The sequence below is a fragment of the Aquila chrysaetos genome, chromosome 2 (assembly GCF_900496995.4).
Source record: "Aquila chrysaetos chrysaetos chromosome 2, bAquChr1.4, whole genome shotgun sequence".
NCBI lineage: Eukaryota > Metazoa > Chordata > Aves > Accipitriformes > Accipitridae > Aquila > Aquila chrysaetos.
Genome location: NC_044005.1, coordinates 5,789,739 through 5,809,342, shown reverse-complemented (window position 1 = coordinate 5,809,342; position 19,604 = coordinate 5,789,739). Strand labels below are relative to the sequence as shown.

At 45.8% G+C, this 19,604-nt stretch overlaps 1 protein-coding gene across 6 annotated transcripts in view; it reads left to right on the top strand.

Annotated features, from left to right (window-relative positions):
• SLC35F4 (solute carrier family 35 member F4) overlaps window positions 1-13,318 on the top strand; it is a 128,105-nt gene extending 114,787 nt beyond the window's left edge. For 5 of the 6 annotated variants that reach the window (XM_030006679.2, XM_030006654.2, XM_030006664.2 and 2 more), the window contains 5 exons: window positions 1,474-1,693; window positions 8,496-8,621; window positions 9,869-10,061; window positions 11,764-11,853; window positions 12,867-13,318. In XM_030006679.2, coding sequence (XP_029862539.1) covers window positions 1,474-1,693; window positions 8,496-8,621; window positions 9,869-10,061; window positions 11,764-11,853; window positions 12,867-13,108 — 871 coding nt within the window. In that variant the 3' untranslated portion in view covers window positions 13,109-13,318. The remainder of the gene's footprint in view (window positions 1-1,473; window positions 1,694-8,495; window positions 8,622-9,868; window positions 10,062-11,763; window positions 11,854-12,866) is intronic. The other variant, XM_030006698.2, reaches the window with a different exon arrangement.
• Window positions 13,319-19,604: the final 6,286 nt, after the last annotated feature.

Below are 19,604 nucleotides of genomic sequence, written 5' to 3'. Positions count from 1 at the left end.
ATCATTTAGATTAAGACATAGCTGATCTCATGTATTACATAGATGTTATTATTCTACTTTCCTCAAAACAAGAGTCATGGTTTCCATTGTTAATAGTAAAAAACTGCAATATTTTTAACAGCAGAATTCCCCAGAATTCCTAAAAATGGTTTAGGAGACCCGAAAACAATTCTATCTTTAAAGGCAAAGCCAAATCAGGGTAATTATTACACCGCCACCCCCCCCCCCCCCCCCCCGCCCCAAATAACAAGTGGTTTTGACTTACTATTGCAGTGCATTCTTTGAAGTTACTGATTAGTTCTACATACATTTTTTAGCAATCTTCCAAACACAGCTATATTTGGCTGTGAATACTTTGGGGCTCCGAGGCCTCATGGCATTTAGATTAGTCCGTTAATGTTGCCTCGTAAGGATGTGTTGCAGGTTGATGGTACCTTGGTTCACTCCATTGGTGTTTCAGTTGTATGAAGCATTCACCTGTGGGACCTCTCACGTTTTAAATAGATGTGTCAGAGAGCCTGTCATGTCAAGAAATGAAGCGTGCTGGGAATATCTTGAGGAATACCCTTAACCAAGAATGCAGACAGTGGTGTTGCTAAAAAACGTCCTTCCCAATTTGGGAAAGGTAGAGATGTTTCAGGAGGGGTGCCGTGATGGGCCTTTAATCAAGCTGCGTGCTTGAGTACTCAGTGTCCCCTTAGCCCACACAGGTACCACTTCGCACAGGAGTGCTGTCCCCGAAAGCAGTGTTTTCTGAACTGACCCTTCCCTTTTGTGAAATCCTAAGAAGCAGACAGCTCACTTGTGTGTGACACAGTGTTTGGGAAGCTAGAGATTTGTTTGCAATTTAATCCACAAGGAAATGTCTCTAAGTGAACAGAACTTTTCACTGTATAATAAAATAGTTAAATTATCCTTCCCTCCCCTTTTCTTACATTCTTGTTTGACTGGCTCAGGCCCACTGGCTGGTGGCTCACTTTCCCACCATGGTGATGTGTCTGGCAGTATTTCTGAGTATCTTTAGGCAATTCTTGAAGCTTGCTTGGCCATACATGAGAATATATTTCAATAAGAATAAAAACAGGTTTTGGAGCAAAGCAAGAAAAAATTGTCAAGCTAGAGAGAAAAAATTGTGGTTATAATCTCTCTGTTCATGGCCTTGAAGGCAGAGTCTGAGAACTGTCAGTGCATTATAGATAACCTTCATTTCTGTGTGTGAGTCCCTGGGATTATGGTTGCATAGAGTGTGATTATTCCAGGTAAGTTACTTCTTTTCTATTTGTGAAATTGCTGTTTTAAGAAGATTGTAGGTTATTTTCTCTATGTGAATTAAACAATAGATTTTTATGGGTGTGTGGAGTAGTTAGGAAAAGCACCTAATTGAATGTGATAAAAGTCTAATGAATGTTGGTTGTGCTGGAGTGAATGCTAAGGAAAATCCTAGCTGAGTTTTAAACTCTCTTCTTTTCATAGGGAATGCAGTCGGATTTTTGGTGAAGATGGTCTGACGCTGAAACTCTTTCTTAAAAGGACTGCTCCCTTTTCTATTCTGTGGACTTTGACTAACTACCTGTATTTACTGGCTTTAAAGAAGCTGACAGCCACAGACGTCTCTGCCCTGTTCTGTTGTAACAAAGCTTTTGTCTTCTTGCTTTCTTGGATTGTGCTGAAAGACAGGTTCATGGGAGCAAGGGTAATGACATGCCTGATTTTCAACTCTTTCTTGTTTTTATAATTGCCCTTAAATCCATAAGCTATTGTGCTGCCATAGTACAGCAGCATTATGGTATACATATACCATAAAACCATTTCTCATTTAACGTTATGATGTAAACCTAAGCCTGAAGATCAGTTAGAGATCTCAGACTCCAGAGGTAATTTGATGTGGGAATTTCAAGAAGCTATTACAGCTAATTGTAATTTGATGAATTTGAATAGGAGAACTTTTAGTTTCATATAAACCTATTCTGTCTTGGGTTACAGTGCTGAAGTACAGTCAATTAATTTTATTTTGAACTTAGTGATAAATGTTTAGGTTCTAACCAAAGCAATTTTATTCCTTGTTTGGGTAGATAGCTGTTTTCAATATGTAATGTATTTTTCTTATGCCACCTTATTACTTTTTACATATACATAAACGAATACACATGTGCATGTGCCAAATATAGTTTAAAAGGGACAGCAACTGTTTTGCATGGAGGTGTATTTTGCACTGAAGTGTTATAGGACTCACTGGCAGTAATATGAACCCTGCAAAAAGGAAAAAAGAACTCGAGCAAAATGATATGTGCCTGGATCTGGGGGAAAGCAAGCATGTTTCCTGTAATTTTACATACACAAATCTCCTAATATGCAGCAATTTAAACTGTTGACTCTATACCTTGGCTAAGGAGTAGCTAGGCTTTCTGCCAGTTCTGCTGATGCAGATTTCCCTGTTGAAACGGCTCAAGGCCTAATGGTCGTGCTGGGTACAATCCTGATTTGAACTATCAAGAGCCCTGAACTTGGTTAGGAAGTGGTTGGGGCCAGGCGCGGTGCCTGTGACCAGAAGGGGCCCCCAGCAATTGCATCTAAGTTCCATGGAAGGCATGCTGGATCAGGACACTCATCTGAGTGAGTTTGTTTTTTAAAAAATGAGCACAGCAGCCTTTTTTGATTAATAGTGTGATAGAAGGGTTCAGAAATGAAAGGAAAAGGCATCCTCTTTTCACAGGCATCTGACCTAGCTCTTGGAGCAGCCACCAGCACGCTGAACAGAAAGCACTGTGCTTGGGGTTTGGGAATGGAAGAGGAAATTGTTTAAAGTAAAACAGTTCCCCTGATTTCCTGGTGAGACAGGGCTGGCTGGGCAGTTAGTAATGGTATGGGGCCTAAGCACCTCAAGACATACATGCCATCACACAAGTGAACTCTTGGGCAGGGATCTTCCAGGAGGGTTTTGTTGGACTGGCTCAGTCGAGGGTCTGTGTCCAGACGAGGCAAAGTCAAGGAGGCGAACCTGTGTTTCACAGACCTCAGCCATAGTGCCCTTGATGGTAAGGACATGGACATTTCATCTTGCAGTTCTAAAGCCAGACACCTGTATATCTGTTTCATTTACAACTTAAAATATAGAAGCATCAGGTAAATGTGACCTACCCTCAGCCTGCTGATGACTAACTCAAAGAATAAGCAGGGTTTGAAATCCTCAGTTCTTCTCTACAGAAATTAACAGGAACTGTAACTGGCCTCCTCTGCCCCTCTCAGGTTCCAGCTGAAAAAATGGGAAATTTTGTACCCTTTAAGCTAACTTTTGTGTCAAAGCAACCTCTTTCTAGACGAGCAAGCATAACTCTCATATTTTCCTAGCCTACTCTCTTAAAGAAACCTAGATTGAAAATACTAAAGCTATTTTCAGTTATTAGTTATTTTTCACTGACTTAAAAAAAACATTGCAGTAAATATGCATTAGTATTAATGCTGTAAACACCATGAGGTTTGCACAAGAAAAACCTGGCAGAAAAAGTGACCAGGAAATTCTGCACATACAAGAAACTGGTTTTTGCTGCTAACTGGCAGATTCTGGATGCACATTGCTGGAAAGGTAATTAGCAGCATTTTCCTGTAGCCCTCCTGCCAGAATAACATTTAATGATGTTAATAACCACGCAGGAGAGTGTTTGAGAACTAAAATATGACAAAACAGCACGGACCCAGCCTTCTGTGCTTTGAATGCCTTTACTGCTTCACCCCCCGACCTCTCAGAGAACAAGTGTAATTAGGTTATTTGGACAGTAAGGAGACAAAAAGAAATAAGAGCTTAATCATATATTCTGAGCCAGTGTTTTTGCAAAAGCACTTAGCACCCAGGAGCACAGCCAGTTTTTCAAAGGAGCCCAGCTCCTAGCAGCTCTTTCAGAGCTTCAGAGCCGTCGGGCACATCTGCAGCGCATCGGAGATGGGGATGCAGCCGGCGCTTGTGTACCCGAGACCGCTTTCATCTGCCCGGGCTTGAGAACCAGCGGCTCTGCAGCAGATTCCCAGCATCACCAGTTCCCTGCCCGCCTGGTGTTGCTGCAGGCAGTCTCCGAAGTGCCCGCAGATGCACGTGGGCACCCGGGAGCCGCACGGCCAGCTGCCTGACAGCTCTCCGATCCCCCGCCTGCGTGCCGGCACACCGCTCTGGAAAGCAGCCGCCGGCCAGGCTGCGGGGCTGGATTTTCAGATGGGCTGTCTAAAGACAAACCGGTCTTGATGGCCACCTTATGGTACGGCATAATCTTGCCCGTAGAAGTGTTGACTAGCTGCAGAAGGGCTGCCCGGGGTTGCACGCAAAGTTTCAGCTGCCCTGGCTGCATTTGAGCTACACGGAGTGTGTGTTCTGCAGTGAGAGACACGTGTCCTCAGTGGTGATGCTGTAGCTTGGGAAGAAGCTTGCACCCAACTCAAGAGAGAAAAATACCAGCTGGAGAAAGAGTATTCATATGAGAAGGACACATACAGCAATAACTATTAGCTATTTACCTATAAAAGTAGTGCAGGTAGACCTTAGTACTTGAAGTATCTACTGCCCTGCACTAGGAAACATAGCACAATCCCTGCCTGTGCCGTAATCTTCTTTGCTTGGACACTTCCGAACATCTCACAAATTAATAATGTATCCATGTTACACTGGGACTTCTGGAAGTCCAGACAGCTTTGGCTCAGAGCAAGCACAAACACTTAAAAGACTTCGCGTATTCGAGTAGTTCCGTTGGCTTGTGTTGCTTAGATTTAGCCACGTGCTTAAATGTTTGCATTTTTGAGCCCTCGGTTGTTTTTTATCTGTGAAGTTGAATTAATGTTTATTAGGTAGGTATGGAGTGGTTTGGGGACATTTTTGCCCCCAAAAGGTTGACTCTAGCCTGGAAACAGGTTTCTTTATAGTACAGCGCCTCATTTTCTGCTGTGCTTCACATGGGAAAAATTGTTCTTGAGTAAAATGTTGGTTGGCCTTGCTCTCTTCCAGGGGGAGTAAAAAAAAAAAGGCAGGCTAATTTCATTCCTTACCTAGGACGCTCCAGAAGAAAGTTACTACCCTCTTCCATTAATTAAAAGCCTTGTTTAACGAGCTGTCAGCTACAACAACCAGCTTTGCTTCACTGCGACCTTGCTGCTTCTTGTCAGCTTACAGAAGCCTGCGGGATGTGCTCTCAGGTTTCTAAAGCAAACACATGACAATTGTTAGGCAGAGGTCAACTGTGCTAATGCAGTGGTGTAGAACTTGTGGGAAGAGCTTTGACCATGAAACTTAAATAATGTTCTTGCCGTTTTCTAGTGTCAGGTCTTATTTATCTGATGTCTCGTGAGATGCTGCTCCATATGTGTCCATCATTTTAGTTGTTTCAGGAAAAAAAAAGTGTTTGGCTTTCTAAATATTTCATTAAATTAGGAAAGTGGCTCTCTGAGTTTGGTGTAGTCAGACTGGGAAGATGTTTTTCCCAACAGGAAGAATCTCCTAATGGGGATGATGGATCTACTCATTTTCACTAATACAAGGAGAGGACTCACTTGCTGGGTGCAATTGCTGGGAGCAGTGAGTGCGCTAAGAGTTAAAGCTCAATCCTTTCCCTTGGAAGGAGGGGATAACTACATTGGACTTCTCTGTTTTGCCTTGTGGGAGACCTTGCTTGAAACATTACAGCTGAAATATTCCAGCTGACAGCTGAAATGCTACATCTGAATTTATGTGCAAGGCAAGATGTATAGTGCTGCCTGAGATGAAACCAGCCAGGCAGTGTAGCAGGGCAAGGGGGACTTCTGGAAACTGATAGGAGGGGCCATGCTGATGTCTGAGAGGTCCTGGGTGTAGTTCGGCATTGCTGCAAGGCCAGACTTTTGTGGTATTTGTATCTTAGGATAAGCTGTAAGGTGAACAGCAGTGTTACACAATTATATTGCTAACGAACTACTCACTAAACTAAAGGTAGGAGGGAGAAGCTCTGTAGGGACCATTCCCTCTGAACGGGGCTGGAACGCATTCTAAGAGAATTTAACTTTCTTTTGCTCACAGGTCCTTGTATAGATGTAAGGTAAGGGATTAAACTAAACATTGCTGCATCTTGGGTGATGGTATGTGCGTCCTGTGCCAGATGTGCCCTGACTTTTCAGCAGGGTGAACAGCAGAGGGTGATGTCCTCCAGCACCCCAACTCACTTAAGGAGTGAAGGCCAGATTCCCATTTCGGCAGTGGAAAATGCAATGTGCTCCGCTGTCCTCCTCAGCAGCCTGCTGGCAAAAGCCCTAAGTCCAGAGGAGGCACTCTTGGATCCACGTTCCTCCTCTGGATGAAGGGACTCAAGCCCTCCACCTGGGATGGCCTGACTGCTGGGATGTGTTATTCTGGGAAGGAGGGGAGGGAAGCCATCTGGTCCCCTCTTGCTAAAGCCCTTCCAGATCTCATGAAACCATTGCATTACACCTGAAAGACTGTGAGTACACGTGTGACTCCAGCCCTTGTCATTAAGTTGGGGGACCTGGATTTCAAGTGCCATTTCATGGTGAATTTGGAGGTATCAATGGTATCTTCAGGTTTAGGTGACAGCTGGACAGCTTTGTTGAACTGTATCTTGGAGCTTGGATGTTTTAAATAGAAGTAAGGTGGGATATAGACATGCACTGTGGTTTGTGACTCTGCCTTTGGCACTGCGACTGCAATGCGAGGCGGGTACCTGTGTGCCTCAGTTACTGGCAAAACGGGGCTAACGGTGAGAGAGAAGTACTTAAAGCTGCACCTAGGAGATGAGTCCCCCAGTGAAGATGTTGGCCTAGATACCTATGGGATTTAGGAGCGCTAACGTTTTTACCTGTAGTCTCAGAGATTGGCTCCACCCAGGGAGTTGATTCTTGGTTCTCCATTGTGTCCCACGTGTGGACACCTTTACCTGAGTCAGGCATGTGTTCCTTGAAACATGGATTTGCTCTACTGACTGGCTCTGTTGAAATTGTTTTGTGGGATTTTTGTGCTTCTTGCCTCAGCCTGGCTTATGTCTGCTCAGTATGAGTATCAGTGGGTTTTCTGAGCCTCTTGGTAAAACTATGTGAGATCTGAAAGTTAGGCTTCTCTGCAGAAGGGCACATGATTTGGTCAAGATGCCTTTAAAGTCTGTGGTGTGAAGCACACGAAGCTTAGGTTTGTCTAGCAGTAAATATTTCTTAAATGAAGTTTAATGACATTTTCCAGGAAGCAAGTGTCCATCTCACATTGGTGTTGGCTCAGGACTTGTACCAGAGCTGCAGGAGCAAGAAGGTAAAAAGCCCTGCCTGGCTCAGCAGTTGAGTTTGGGAGTGAGTTGACGTGGCAGTGATGGTCGAGGTTAGCGCTGTGGAGGTGAACCACATTAGTTTCTTCCTTTGTATGAATGGAGAGAGCCTGCCTTGCCCATCCACTGGGGAGTTATGTGATTCAGTGGATATCTGGGAATAGAAAACAGGGTCTGAACCTTCAATGTTGCTGGTGATTCTCTAACAGCCAGATTTGGGTATCGGCATTTGTGCATCTTTTGCTCTACACCCAGCTCTAATATGCAAACAACCTTTTTTAGAATGATAAGATGTTTAACGTCATACCGATATTTTTTTTTTCTTCAATTTCTGTTAAAAACCCTGTCTTTCAGAAATGGAGCTGTGACTGTCCACAAGTCTGAGGAAACACTTTTTCCTTTGCAGTTCATGGAAGCTAGGTATTTAGTGTCTTTGAAATTCAGACTCCGTATTTACCTGCTGAGGGCAATTAGGTAGAGGGGGAATTTTTCAAAGAATAATACATGTCGATATCCCTACTGCTTCCTTAAGGTCCTTGGAGTCAAGACCCAGGATTTCAAATACAGTGTAGTTAATTATTTCTGTTCTTTTTCTTTGAAGATCCTTAGAAGCTCTGTCTGGGTTTTTCAAATGAGGCCAAAAACCTAAGCACAAAGGTAAAGGCTTCATAAAGAAATTTGGTTGTCTGTCCAAGAAAGCTGGCAGGGCTGTTAGGAAATACCGTGTACAGCCGGAGCAGCCTGGAAGAGCTCCCAGTGGTACACTGGTATTCCACAATACAGGGGTCATTCTCCTGCAGTGATGTCCAGGAAGGTCAGCTATCTAAATATCTGCATTTCAAGTCAAATTGGTGGCATTGCTAAATATTTCTCTTGTTGTATAGTAGAGCATAATATCTTAAAAGTTCTTGATCTTGGAGTCATATCTCCAAAGTGGATGTTTAGCTTATAAAATACTTAATGATGGATGTTCTGTCAGTGGGTCCCAGGAGGATTTGCAGTGCTATAGATCTGTATTGCTATCAGTGCATACACTTTCATTATGTTTTACATCTCTCCCAACTGCACATAATTTTCCCTATTTAAGGGAAACCAAGAAAGCTTCAAGTCAGAGAAAGTAGCTAGTGACACTCATTAAAACCCCACACAGTGATAATCTCTTTCCACGTAATGAAATTGCACTGAGCTTTACATTGCTTTGCTTTGTCTGTGCAGATAGTTGCAGCAATAATGGCAATCACAGGAATCGTAATGATGGCATATGCAGATGGTTTCCAGGGCGATTCAATTATTGGGGTAGCATATGCTGTTGGATCAGCCTCTACATCTGCATTGTATAAGGTAGGTCATAACTGTTTATTAGTATTCTTATATTCTTTAACATTGGATGTTAAAAATGCATGAGTACAAAGCGAATCACTATAAAAGAAATGTTTTATTTTATTCATCCCTCCTGTATCATTCATAGTGTGACCAGGCAATGTCATGATGTCAGGAAATCTGCTGTGAGGGTAATTAGTTGTTAGCTGCCAAATATTCAGAATGACTTTGCTTTATGTTCCTTTAATGAAATCTCCGTTACTATGCTGCAAGGAGTTTAGGATCATGTTTTAATCATTTCCTGCCACCGCAGTTTATCGACACTATTTCGAAGGGGCTTGCCATATGCAGCAGGGAGGAGAGCCTGAATGCAGATAGTGCTGCTTTCTCTGAGTGAGGACGGACGGCTCATCCCTGGTCTGCACTGCAGCTTTCTTGTGTATTCCGCGCTCGTGCTGGCCTTGGAGCCTGTGTGTGTGCGCCCGGTGCAGGCAATGCGTTAGAGACGCGCAGGGCTTTGCCGCCTGCTTGAAAGTAGGGGCTGCCCTTGAAGGTGAGGGATGAAGAGGGCAGGGATGTGTCTGAGTTGTTAGAAACAGGGTGGGCTAAACGTGGTTGTATTTATTGTTAGCTCGGGGAGGGTGAAGTGTGTGTAAAGAGGAGCAGAAGTTTGGAGTTAGTTGTAGTGGGAGAAGAAGTTGCCTCCCAGCTTTAGACTTCGCTTGTCTCGCTAGTAAGTTTGTTGTGGCCATTCACAAGTCACTCAAAGTGCATGAATTTAGGCTCATGTAGGACAAATCCTCCATGAGGCTTGTGCTGCCTGGGAATCCGAAGCGAGTCCCTCCAGGCTAGGCTTTCCTCTCACAGCAGGTTCATGTTGTGGAAATCACTGGAGTCCCCTCACAAATCCTAACAGTGCCAAGCACAGCCCAAGTCCTGTAACTTTGTTGCATGAATGGTGTTGTCCTTAGGTTCTTAGTTACTCCCCTCATGGCAGTTTGTATTAAGCTTTGTTACACAGACTCAACCGTCCCCACGGTAATAACATGGTATCCCCCTCTGCGCTAAAAGGCAGGAAAGGACAGAAATCGGACCAAAGCTCTCCTTGCAGAACTCTTCTGTAGGAAGGGGCCAGGTTGTGGCATGCTGTCCTGGTCAGGGCTGTCCTGTGCCCCGCTCTCCCAAAGGGAGTGGAAACTGTGCAGCAGGACTTCGCTTCCCATGACAGGCATGAAGTCTAAACCCCTCCTCTCTCCTCTCCTTTGCAGGTTTTGTTCAAAATGTTTCTTGGAAGTGCAAACTTCGGGGAAGCGGCTCATTTTGTTTCTACTCTGGGCTTCTTCAATTTAATTTTCATCTCTGTTACCCCGATCATACTGTATTTTACAAAAGTGGAGTACTGGTCCCCCTTCTCTGCTGTGCCGTGGGGTTACCTGTGTGGCGTAGCCGGCCTCTGGTTAGGTATGTGATAAAAAAATTTACTCATTTTTATAGCTCTTCTCCCTCTCCCCCCTGCCACCCCAATACAAAATTAGCGTCAGGCACAAACGATTCCCCCCTACTCCCTTAAGCAGCAGAGCTCTTTCACAGATTAAATCTGATCCCAGTGAAAACAGGTACTCCTTGAGAAATTATTTGTATTTTTCATAAGAAGCCTTAATACTAATATTAATAGCAGAGAATAAACATGAAGCAGTCATACTAATTGTCCACTTTTCATCTTTACATTCCTACTGTAGTTTCATTGGTATGTCTCTGTCTCTGGCACAGCTTGATTGCTATAAATCCAATTTCAAAGGGCTGCATGTACCCAGTCAGTTCCTGGCATGCTCTGTGGGGTGTGTGTGCACTGACACGGGGACCCACGCTGCTGGGGCACCTTCCTGTGGGTGCTGCAGGGCTCTGGGCAGAGCTCACACAGCTTTGCGTTAGCCTGCAAAGGCTGGTGCTGTTTCATTGCCTGCGGTGTTCACCTCCTCTCCGCCCTTCCACAACGCTCCCTCTTTCAGACCCACAATTGCTATCCTCTAGCCAGGCAGAATATCTGTTGGATTCAGCCCAGGGGTGTTTTAATTTCCAGATATAACATCCTTTCCTTCAGTAAAGTCTCTATTATTTCTTAATTGAAGAGGTTTTTGTCTCCACTACAAGTATATTAAATGGAAATAAAGAGAATGGCATTGCCCGGTACGTAGCTCATCCACACAGCTGTCCTGAGACATGGTCGGGCTGACAGCTGAAGTGCTGTAAGCACCTTGAAACTGCTCTAACCAGAATTGCAGCTGGTCTGTGAGCACCTAAGGGACAAAAAGCAGGGATAATTTATCACCCAGCGATCTACCCAAGTGTTGTGTAATCCTAATCAGGAGGGAGTAACCTTGTGGAGCAGACAAACTTGCTCCTTTTATGTAGGGGACTCATGGCAGAACTGGGTGGTGGGTGATCGGAGGAGGGGAGCTGGGGTCCTGCCACAGCACCAGCCCCTGGCTGCAAGAGCACCCTAGGAAATGGTATGAAAGGGAAGTTTTTGCAGTTTGCTTTTGGTCTGTCAGGGAAATTGGAGCAGGCTGGGAATGCTGTCACGTAAAAAAAAAACCCACCTGATAAATTAAAGGTGTTGGAACATTTGTATTTCTGTCAGGTTTTATTTAGCTGCAGTTAACTTCATCAGCTAGTTGTATTTAGTGTCCTTTAGAGTACGAGTTCCTGCTGCCATCACCTTGGGTGCATGGTCCAGCTAGAGGGGTGTGGGACCTTTCATCAGTGAAATGTCCTACTAAGACAAGGACAACACAGCCTCAGCTAAGAGGGGAAGCTGGGATTACCGTCCTTCTGGTAGGAAGAGAAATGATGGCTTGTGGCAGCAGAACTAGGTTGTTGGTATCTGATTAAAGCTTGGACAAAGCTGTGAAATACAAGTGTGATAACCTTGGTACTACAATTTGTGTAAAGATGTACAGCCCTCTCTCTTCCCCCATGCAGAACTTCCCCTCATGTCACACTCATATATAAAAAAGTAAAAATCAATCACTTTGTGACAACTACATCATTGTGGTGTGCATACTGAGCATATATCATACTTGTAGAGTCAAGGTAGAGGAGAAAAGTCTCACTCTAGTGTTTTTCCTAATACTCATGTGTTATTTTCTCTGTTTTTCCCTAGCTTTCAATATTCTGGTTAACGTCGGCGTCGTGCTTACATACCCCATTCTGATCTCTATTGGCACAGTGCTCAGCGTCCCTGGAAATGCAGGTACAGGTACCAGCGTCGTTGGTGGAAAAATAAGCACACGGGCATGCAGAGAGCAGCAGCAGTTTATTGTCTAAGTAGTCAAAATCTGTTGTCACATATTTCAAAAGCAGTTCAGTCTCCTTTGGCTTCCACGGATGCTCCTGGTGATGGTGTTTCAGTTGGTGAATGCCTTTTTTTTTGGTCTTGCCTCCTTTCTCTGGGAGTGACGGGATGCGTCCATACCACGCAGAGGAGAGGGCAGGCTGATCCCCAGCCAGCAGCCCAAAGCTGCTGGTTGCTGCTGAGACATGGTGGGGTCAGCATGCTGCTGCTGTGGCTCAGCACTCTGCTGGTGACTTGCCATGCAGCAGCAGGGCAGGGTGTATATGTGGAAGCTTACGCTAGAGTCTTATCTTGTTGAATAGCCTCTGTCTCTGCTCTTCCAGTCTCCTCTTCCACCCTCTTAGCCTCACCACTCCAGCTATTTGAGCATGTTTTCAAAGCAACCTCTATTTTTAGGGGAGTGCAGGTCAGAGCTGCGAAACAGTCAGTACCTGTAAGAGGCTGCTGAAGGGCTCTGATTTGCATGGTTTGTTGCTGGTTTTGGACTTTGGATGCTGGGCTTGGAGGCATTGACTCCAGCTTTCTGACCTTCACGCTGCTCTCTCCCTGTCACTGGTCCATACTGCCAAAGGAAACATTATGCTGATGCAACTTGCTGTAGATAAAGGCTTACCATAAAGTACCTTCTCTCTCAGAGCAGAAATGGAAACCTTGAGGCTTAGACTGGCCCTACAAGGCTTCCTCAGAGCCTACCTGAAGGCGGTGAGGAGATGTGACGCTTCCAGTACCATACTCTCAGGTCAAAGCTGTTCTCTGAACTCAAGGAGCTGGTTGCTCTAGAGGATTGAGAGTGATGTGGCCAGTATCATGGCCAGAGTGCGACACACAGGTTACGGAGATGTGCCAGGCTGGTCTGATGCTGTAGTTTATCCTGCTGCGGTTTTGATGGCATTGTTGTTTCTTCTTCACAGCTGTGGATCTGTTGAAGCACAAAATGATCTTCAGCGTAGTGAGGTTGGGAGCCACCATCATCATTTGCATTGGGTTTCTGCTGATGTTGCTCCCTGAGGAATGGGATGAAATAACCCTTAGGTTCATCAACAGCTTGAAAGAGAAAAAAAGTGAGGATCACGCCGACGACATCACAGACTCCAGCGTACACACAAGAAGCAGAAGCAGAGCTAATGGGACAGTGTCTATACCACTAGCTTAGGGCTGGTGGACTTTAACTGCACGCAGATGTATATTCTGTGAATATAGCTTAAATTTCCTCACTACTTGTATGCTTAAAAATGACATTTACTCTGAGCTGGGGATGAACTGTAAGATAAGAGAAAGACATCTATAATAAATGTTTACATTTATACACTTATCAAGGAACGGGTGTAAATAACTACAATAAAATGTTTTGTAATAAAAGACATTTAAGCTTGTGGCTTACTGAACTGGTGGCCTTAAAATATGGATCAAGTCTACATCATTCATCTCCTTCTGGTAGCAAAAGTAGAGACATTCTCAAGGATACAGATCTTGGATATTTCCAGCTAAATCTCAAAATTGAACATAGAATCATTGAATGGTTTGAGGTGGAAGGGACCTTAAAGATCATCTAGTTCCACCCCCCACTGCCACGGGCAGGGACACCTTCCACTAGACCAGGTTGCTCAAAGCCCCATCCAACCTGGCCTTGAACACTTCCAGGGATGGGGCATCCACAGCTTCTCTGGGCAACCTGTTCCAGTGCCTCACCACCCTCACAGTGAAGAACTTCTTCCCTGCATCTAATCTAAATCTGCCCTCTTTCAGTTTAAAGCCATTACCCCTTGTCCTATCACTACATGCCCTTGTAAAAAGTCCCTCCCCATCTTTCCTGTCAGCCCCCTTTAGGTACTGGAAGGGTGCTATAAGGTCTCCCCAGAGCCTTTTCTTCTCCAGGCTGAACAACCCCAACTCTCCCAGCCTGTCCTCATAGGAGAGGTGCTCCAGCCCTCTCATCATCTTCGTGGCCCTCCTCTGGACTCGCTCCAACAGGTCCATGTCCTTCTTGTGTTGGGGACCCCAGAGCTGAACGCAGTACTGCAGGGGGGGTCTCACCAGAGTGGAGCAGAGGGGCAGAATCACCTCCTTTGACCTGCTGGTCATGCTTCTTTTGATGCAGCCCAGGATACGGTTGGCTTTCTGGGTTGCAAATGCACATTGCTGGCCCATACTCAGTTTTTCATCCGCTAATACCCCCAAGTCCTTCTCAGCAGGGCTGCTCTCAAAGCACTCATCGCCCAGCCTGTATTTGTGCTTGGGATTGCCCCGACCCATGTGCAGCACCTTGCACTTGGCCTTGTTGAACTTCATGAGGTTTGCATAGTCCCACCTCTCCAGCCTGTCAAGGTCCCTCTGGGTGGCATCCCTTCCCTCCAGCGCGTTGACCACACCACACAGCTTGGTGTTGTCGGCAAACTTGCCGAGGGTGCGCTTGATCCCACTGTCTGTGTCGCCGACAAAGATGTTAAACAGCGCCGGTCCCAGTACCAACCTCTGAGGAACGCCACTTGTCACTGGTCTTCACTCGGACATCGAGCCGTTTACTGCGGTACTTTAAGTGTGACCATCCAGTCCATTCCTTAACCACCGAGTGGTCCATTCATCAAACCCATGTCTCCAATTTAGAGACAAGGTTGTCATGGGGGGCAGTGTCAAATGCTTTGGACAAGTCCAGGTAGATGACATCAGTTGCTCTTCCCTTATCCACCAGTGCTGTAACCCCATCATAGAAGGCCACCATTTGCCCTTAATGAAGCTATGTATGTTGGCTGTTGCCAATCACCTCCTTATTTTCCATGTGCCTTAACATAGTTTCCAGGAGGATCTGCTCCATGATCTTGCCAGGCGCAGAGGTGAGTCTGACTGGCCTGTAGTTCCCCGGGTCTTCCTTTTTTTTCCCTTTTTAAAAATGGGGTTTATGTTTCCCCTTTTCCAGTCAGTGGGAACTTCCCTGGACTGCCACGACTTCTCAAATATGATGGATAGTAGCTTAGCCGCTTCATCCACCAGTTCCCTCAGGACCCGTGGATGCATCTCTTCAGGTCCCTTAGATGGTCTCGAACCTGATTTTCTCCTATGGCAGTTCTTCATTCTCCCAGTCCCTGCCTTTGCCTTCTGTGACTTGGGCGGTGTGGCTGGAGCACTTGCTGGTGAAGATAGAGGCAAAAAAAGTCATTGAGTACCTCAGCCTTCTCCATGTCCTGGGTAACCAGGTCTCCAGTTTCCTTCTGGAGAGGGCCCACATTTTCCCTAGTCTTCCTTTTATCACCGACATACCTATAGAAGCTTTTCTTGTTGCCCTTGACATCCCCGGCCAGATTTAATTTTATCAGGGCTTTAGCTTTCCTAACCTGATCTCTGGCTGCTCGGACAATTTCTCTGTATTCCTCCCAGGCTACCTGTCCTTCCTTTCACCCTCTGTAGGCTTTCTTTTTGTGTTTGAGTTTCTCCAGGAGCTCCTTGTTTGACTTACTTTCAATAAAGTGACCTTTCAGTGAGGTAGTAGCTTTGGAAAGCCATTTCAAACCTTTCCCGGCATTTTAGAGAATTCATCTCTGAAAGAGACTGATGTTCACATTGATATTAGGAATTATTATCAGAATAAATATTCTGTGACATGCAAAACCTTAATTTTTCATTAAGTTAGTTAGATTATTGTGAAATCTGTGTTGAAAGCTACTTGGCCCGTAACCTGGCCACGCTACAGTGCTGTTATCCCAGACACACAGCGCTGCAAGCTCGTCTCCTCACCATTGCGTATCGCGCCTGTAGCCAGTGGAAATCCACAGCTCAGTACCGATGTCCTAACCCACGCGACACCCAGCACATCAGCGGGGGCAACGGTACGGCCGGATCCGTTGCAGAACGTGGGAGAACAGGGTGTTTACGTGAGCTGTTGCCAATTAAAACAGTTCAAACTAGTTTTGCTAGGATTGAAGATTTGTAGAGATTTCTACCTGCCCTTCTCACCCCAACTGAGTAATTGAGCTGACGTTGATCACACCCTTGACTCCAGGACTGCTGCTACACCCTTAGCTGGCTTCACACCTTGTCCCAGCCTTTGCTAAAGAACCGACCCCACTCATGACACCCGTGGTCTGCTCCAGCCCGTGACCGTGTAGTTGCAAACATCCTATAAACCTGAAACCACCCATAGCTTCACCGCCCCCCCCCCCGAAAGGCACCAGGCTGCAGCACTAGCCCCGCATCCCTCCCAGCAACACGCTGAGCCGTGCCTCTTTCCAACACCAGCTTCCTAGCAGTGGCACTGGATTTTAGGTGCCTTTAGTAAAGCCAAAAATAGCCTTATTTATCCTTTTTTCTCCCAGAAAAGCTGTGCTCCCAGCTGAAAAACAGGCTTCTCATGTGAGATTGAACACCCTGGATCACCAATGTCCCCGGGAAATGTCAGTTCCTATTTTCTAGAGCTTTGGGCCAAACAAATATTATTCTTAACCTCCACCGTGGAAAAGCCTTTCAAAAGCCAAAACAAACTAACCTACCCAGTTCCTTCCTTAAGCCTGTCACTGTGTAATTTAGGCTGGCTGCGTTCTCTTACAGTGTTCCTAGGATCGACCATGCAAGATTACTTTTATTTGAGAGCACTTGATATGCAGACAAGCATTTTTTTTTCCCTTTTTTTTTTTTTTAAGGAAGAATAGAAACAGCTAGAAAGTATCACAGATTTCTGACCTCTACTGGCCTGCCCACTGTTTGTGAGTTTGATTAGCAGCTAGTAGGGGGTTTTTTGATGGTGTTTCTGCCAGGAAAAAAAAAAAAAGTATTAGAGAAAGGAAGCATTTGTCATTAATAACACCAGTTATATGATAGCAACAACTGATTTGTTATTAAAAATAACAGCAAGAGCACACCCAGCACAAAGCTGCGATTTATATCGGGGCTGATTGCAAGCTCACCTCTCCGCGAGCACGTCCTGGCTGGCGAGTCCTAACGAACCCCTCGTACTGCGCTGATGCGTGGGGGGGCCGTGGGAGCCCCACGGTTTGGAGAAGTGCCCCGGGGCATCGCTGGTCCCAGGAGCAGGGGTGGCAGTGATGGGGCTGGAGGGTGGCGGGCAGCCAGCGTGTCCCCGTGGCCGTTAGGGCTTACTACTGCTGTAAACAAAGCAATTCATGTAAATAAGAACAAAAGCACCTTTTTATTTGATTCTCTTCTATTCGATGTCTTTTAGCTTTTAACGTTCATGTCTGAACTGTTCCTTGCAACCAGCAAAGCTAACAAAATACTTGTGTATATTAAAAAAAAAAACCCAAACTTGGGCACTTTCATCACACGGCTGCAGAAACCAACCCAAACAACCATCCCCTTTGCACTAAACCCAGAGCTGTAAGGTTTGGGTACACACACACGATCTTTTGAAATTCTCTTCTATTTGACAAGAGGGGCTCAGCTCCTCATCTGCTGCTTTCAAAAGGAGCTAGACATTAAAAATATTCTAAAAAAGTGAATTATGTTGAACAGGAGATACGGATGGGATGATACGGCTGAGAGCAAATAGCATATGGCAGCTTGGGCACCACCCCAAGTCGATTTTGAGGTTGATATATTCATTTACATTACTAGATAGTTTTAGAGATGAGTTTTAGTGAAATTTTAGCTCCTGCCAAACTGAACACATGGGAAAAACAAACAGTTCCTTTTAGTACGCATCAATGAGTACATTTTGGCAAGCAGCCTCATGGCAGCATCTTCAGGCCCAGGACTGGATCCTTCAAGGAACCTCATTGAGCATTCAGCAGGGAAAAATCACGTGAAATCCCCGCGTTTGAGTCAGTTTTCCCCTGCTTGAGATGTTTCATGGCCAGGGGCACAGCGTGTTACTGTGCCAGCCTGTCACTCTCTACGAGCAGCCCCTGTGCACATCCCATCCCCGGGGACCAGCGATCACCCTTGCATTTCTACGAGGAGAAAAGACGTGTAGCTCTGAGCCCAGCAGCCACCTTCCGCTTCGCATCAAGCTTAACGGACGTCGTCTAACCCAACCCAAGCTTTCTGCTAAGAGCGAGCATCCCCGCCGCGTTGCTCCCTGTAGAGCGAACAGCACCGAGGGTTGAAGCGGGGCTGCAGAAGGCTTTCCTCTCTCTGCCACCGCTTTGCTGTGGGTGGGCAGGAGGGATTTGCTCCTGAATCCTTTCCCCCACCATTAGCTCTGGGCAACATCCACCGCTATAGCCACAAGGCGAGCAGGTACCTAATCCCTTGGTTGCGTTGTGCCCATTTCCAGGGGTGCTCGTCCCACTCAGCAATTCCTTAAGGCCCCCTCGTTCACCCACTGCCTAACCTGCAGTTTATCTATCTTCCTTATTAAGCCCAGCCTTTCAGCCAGAGGAAACCCATTAAACCCAAGAAATCAGACAATAAATGGAGGCTATTTTGCATGATGGTGTTGATGATCCATCGGAGGAATGCAGACCAATAATCACACCCATCAAGTGACCGATCAGATGCGGTTACTTCTGCCACCGTGGGTGTCTCTGACAAGCCCTTCTACCATCTCCAGCAACTTGAGCGTTTCATTTCAGTTGCACCGTCTCGTTTGCACCCCAAGGAAAATGCCAGTTTTGATCTGGCGTTATCAGATTCTCCTTCACGCCCAGGTCTCTGGCAGGAAAACAAAACGTGCTGTGAATAACCCGCCTCAAGCATCGCCGCCTCCGCAGGGCTCAGCGACCAGGCACCGTGGACAATGTTATCTCAGCACCACCGATATCCTCAGCCTTGCCTAGGATAAGATGAACATCCCCTGTTAATACAAGCAACAAGCAGCAGAGGGAGGAACAAGCCGTATTTCTTAACTTCACAGATGTGTAATAACAGGATCTATTAGCCGCACCGGTGTGTATCCCAGCCGGTGAAACAGTGCTGGATTATTTTCCTCTCTTTGCTGCTCCGTTTGTTTGCGCTATCGCTAGCTAAATGCGCTGCAAGCATAACAAATGACAAGCCTATTCGCATCGTTACGGTTCCTTCTGCTTTACTCACCAGAGATTTGCATAAAGTCCAGGCATTATTTTGGCAAAAATCCATGCTGCCCACTTTCCATCTCCTCCTGTGCCCGTGTTTCCTGGGATTCAAGGGCAAAATGTGCATCAGTATCTGCAACACATTGGGTTGTCATGACCTATCTCTTCCATTTACTCTCTTGGAAGGTAAACACAAAGGGCATAGGAAATGCTTACCCGACCATGCACACTTGCACCGGTACATCTCGGCATTTGGGGATTTTTTTGACCAGGGTTTTGGACGTTACACTTCCCCTCACCCCGATCTCCGTGACAAACCACGGTGCTCTGACAAGCGGCTGCTTTCCCGGTGGTTTGGCACAAGGTGTGCACTGCAGAAAGCAACAAACAGCACATGCAGCTGTGACAGTAATTTAAAACTCATTTTCAAGGAGAAGTTTCAAGGCAGAGGCAATCTTCTGTTGTGGCTGGACATCAGACGGGTGCCCTGTGCCAAATCCTCCCCTTGGTTCACCTTTGCTCCATGTGTGGATGAGTAACAAACTCTGCTCCTCTGTGGGAAAATGCTCTGCCCCAAGTCATGGCACTGCCCTACCCTTGAGTTTTTCCCTGTTTCTTCCTTACAACAAGGGCATCAGAGCACTTAGGGGTCAATGATTTCATTTTGACTACAATAAATTTGCTGGA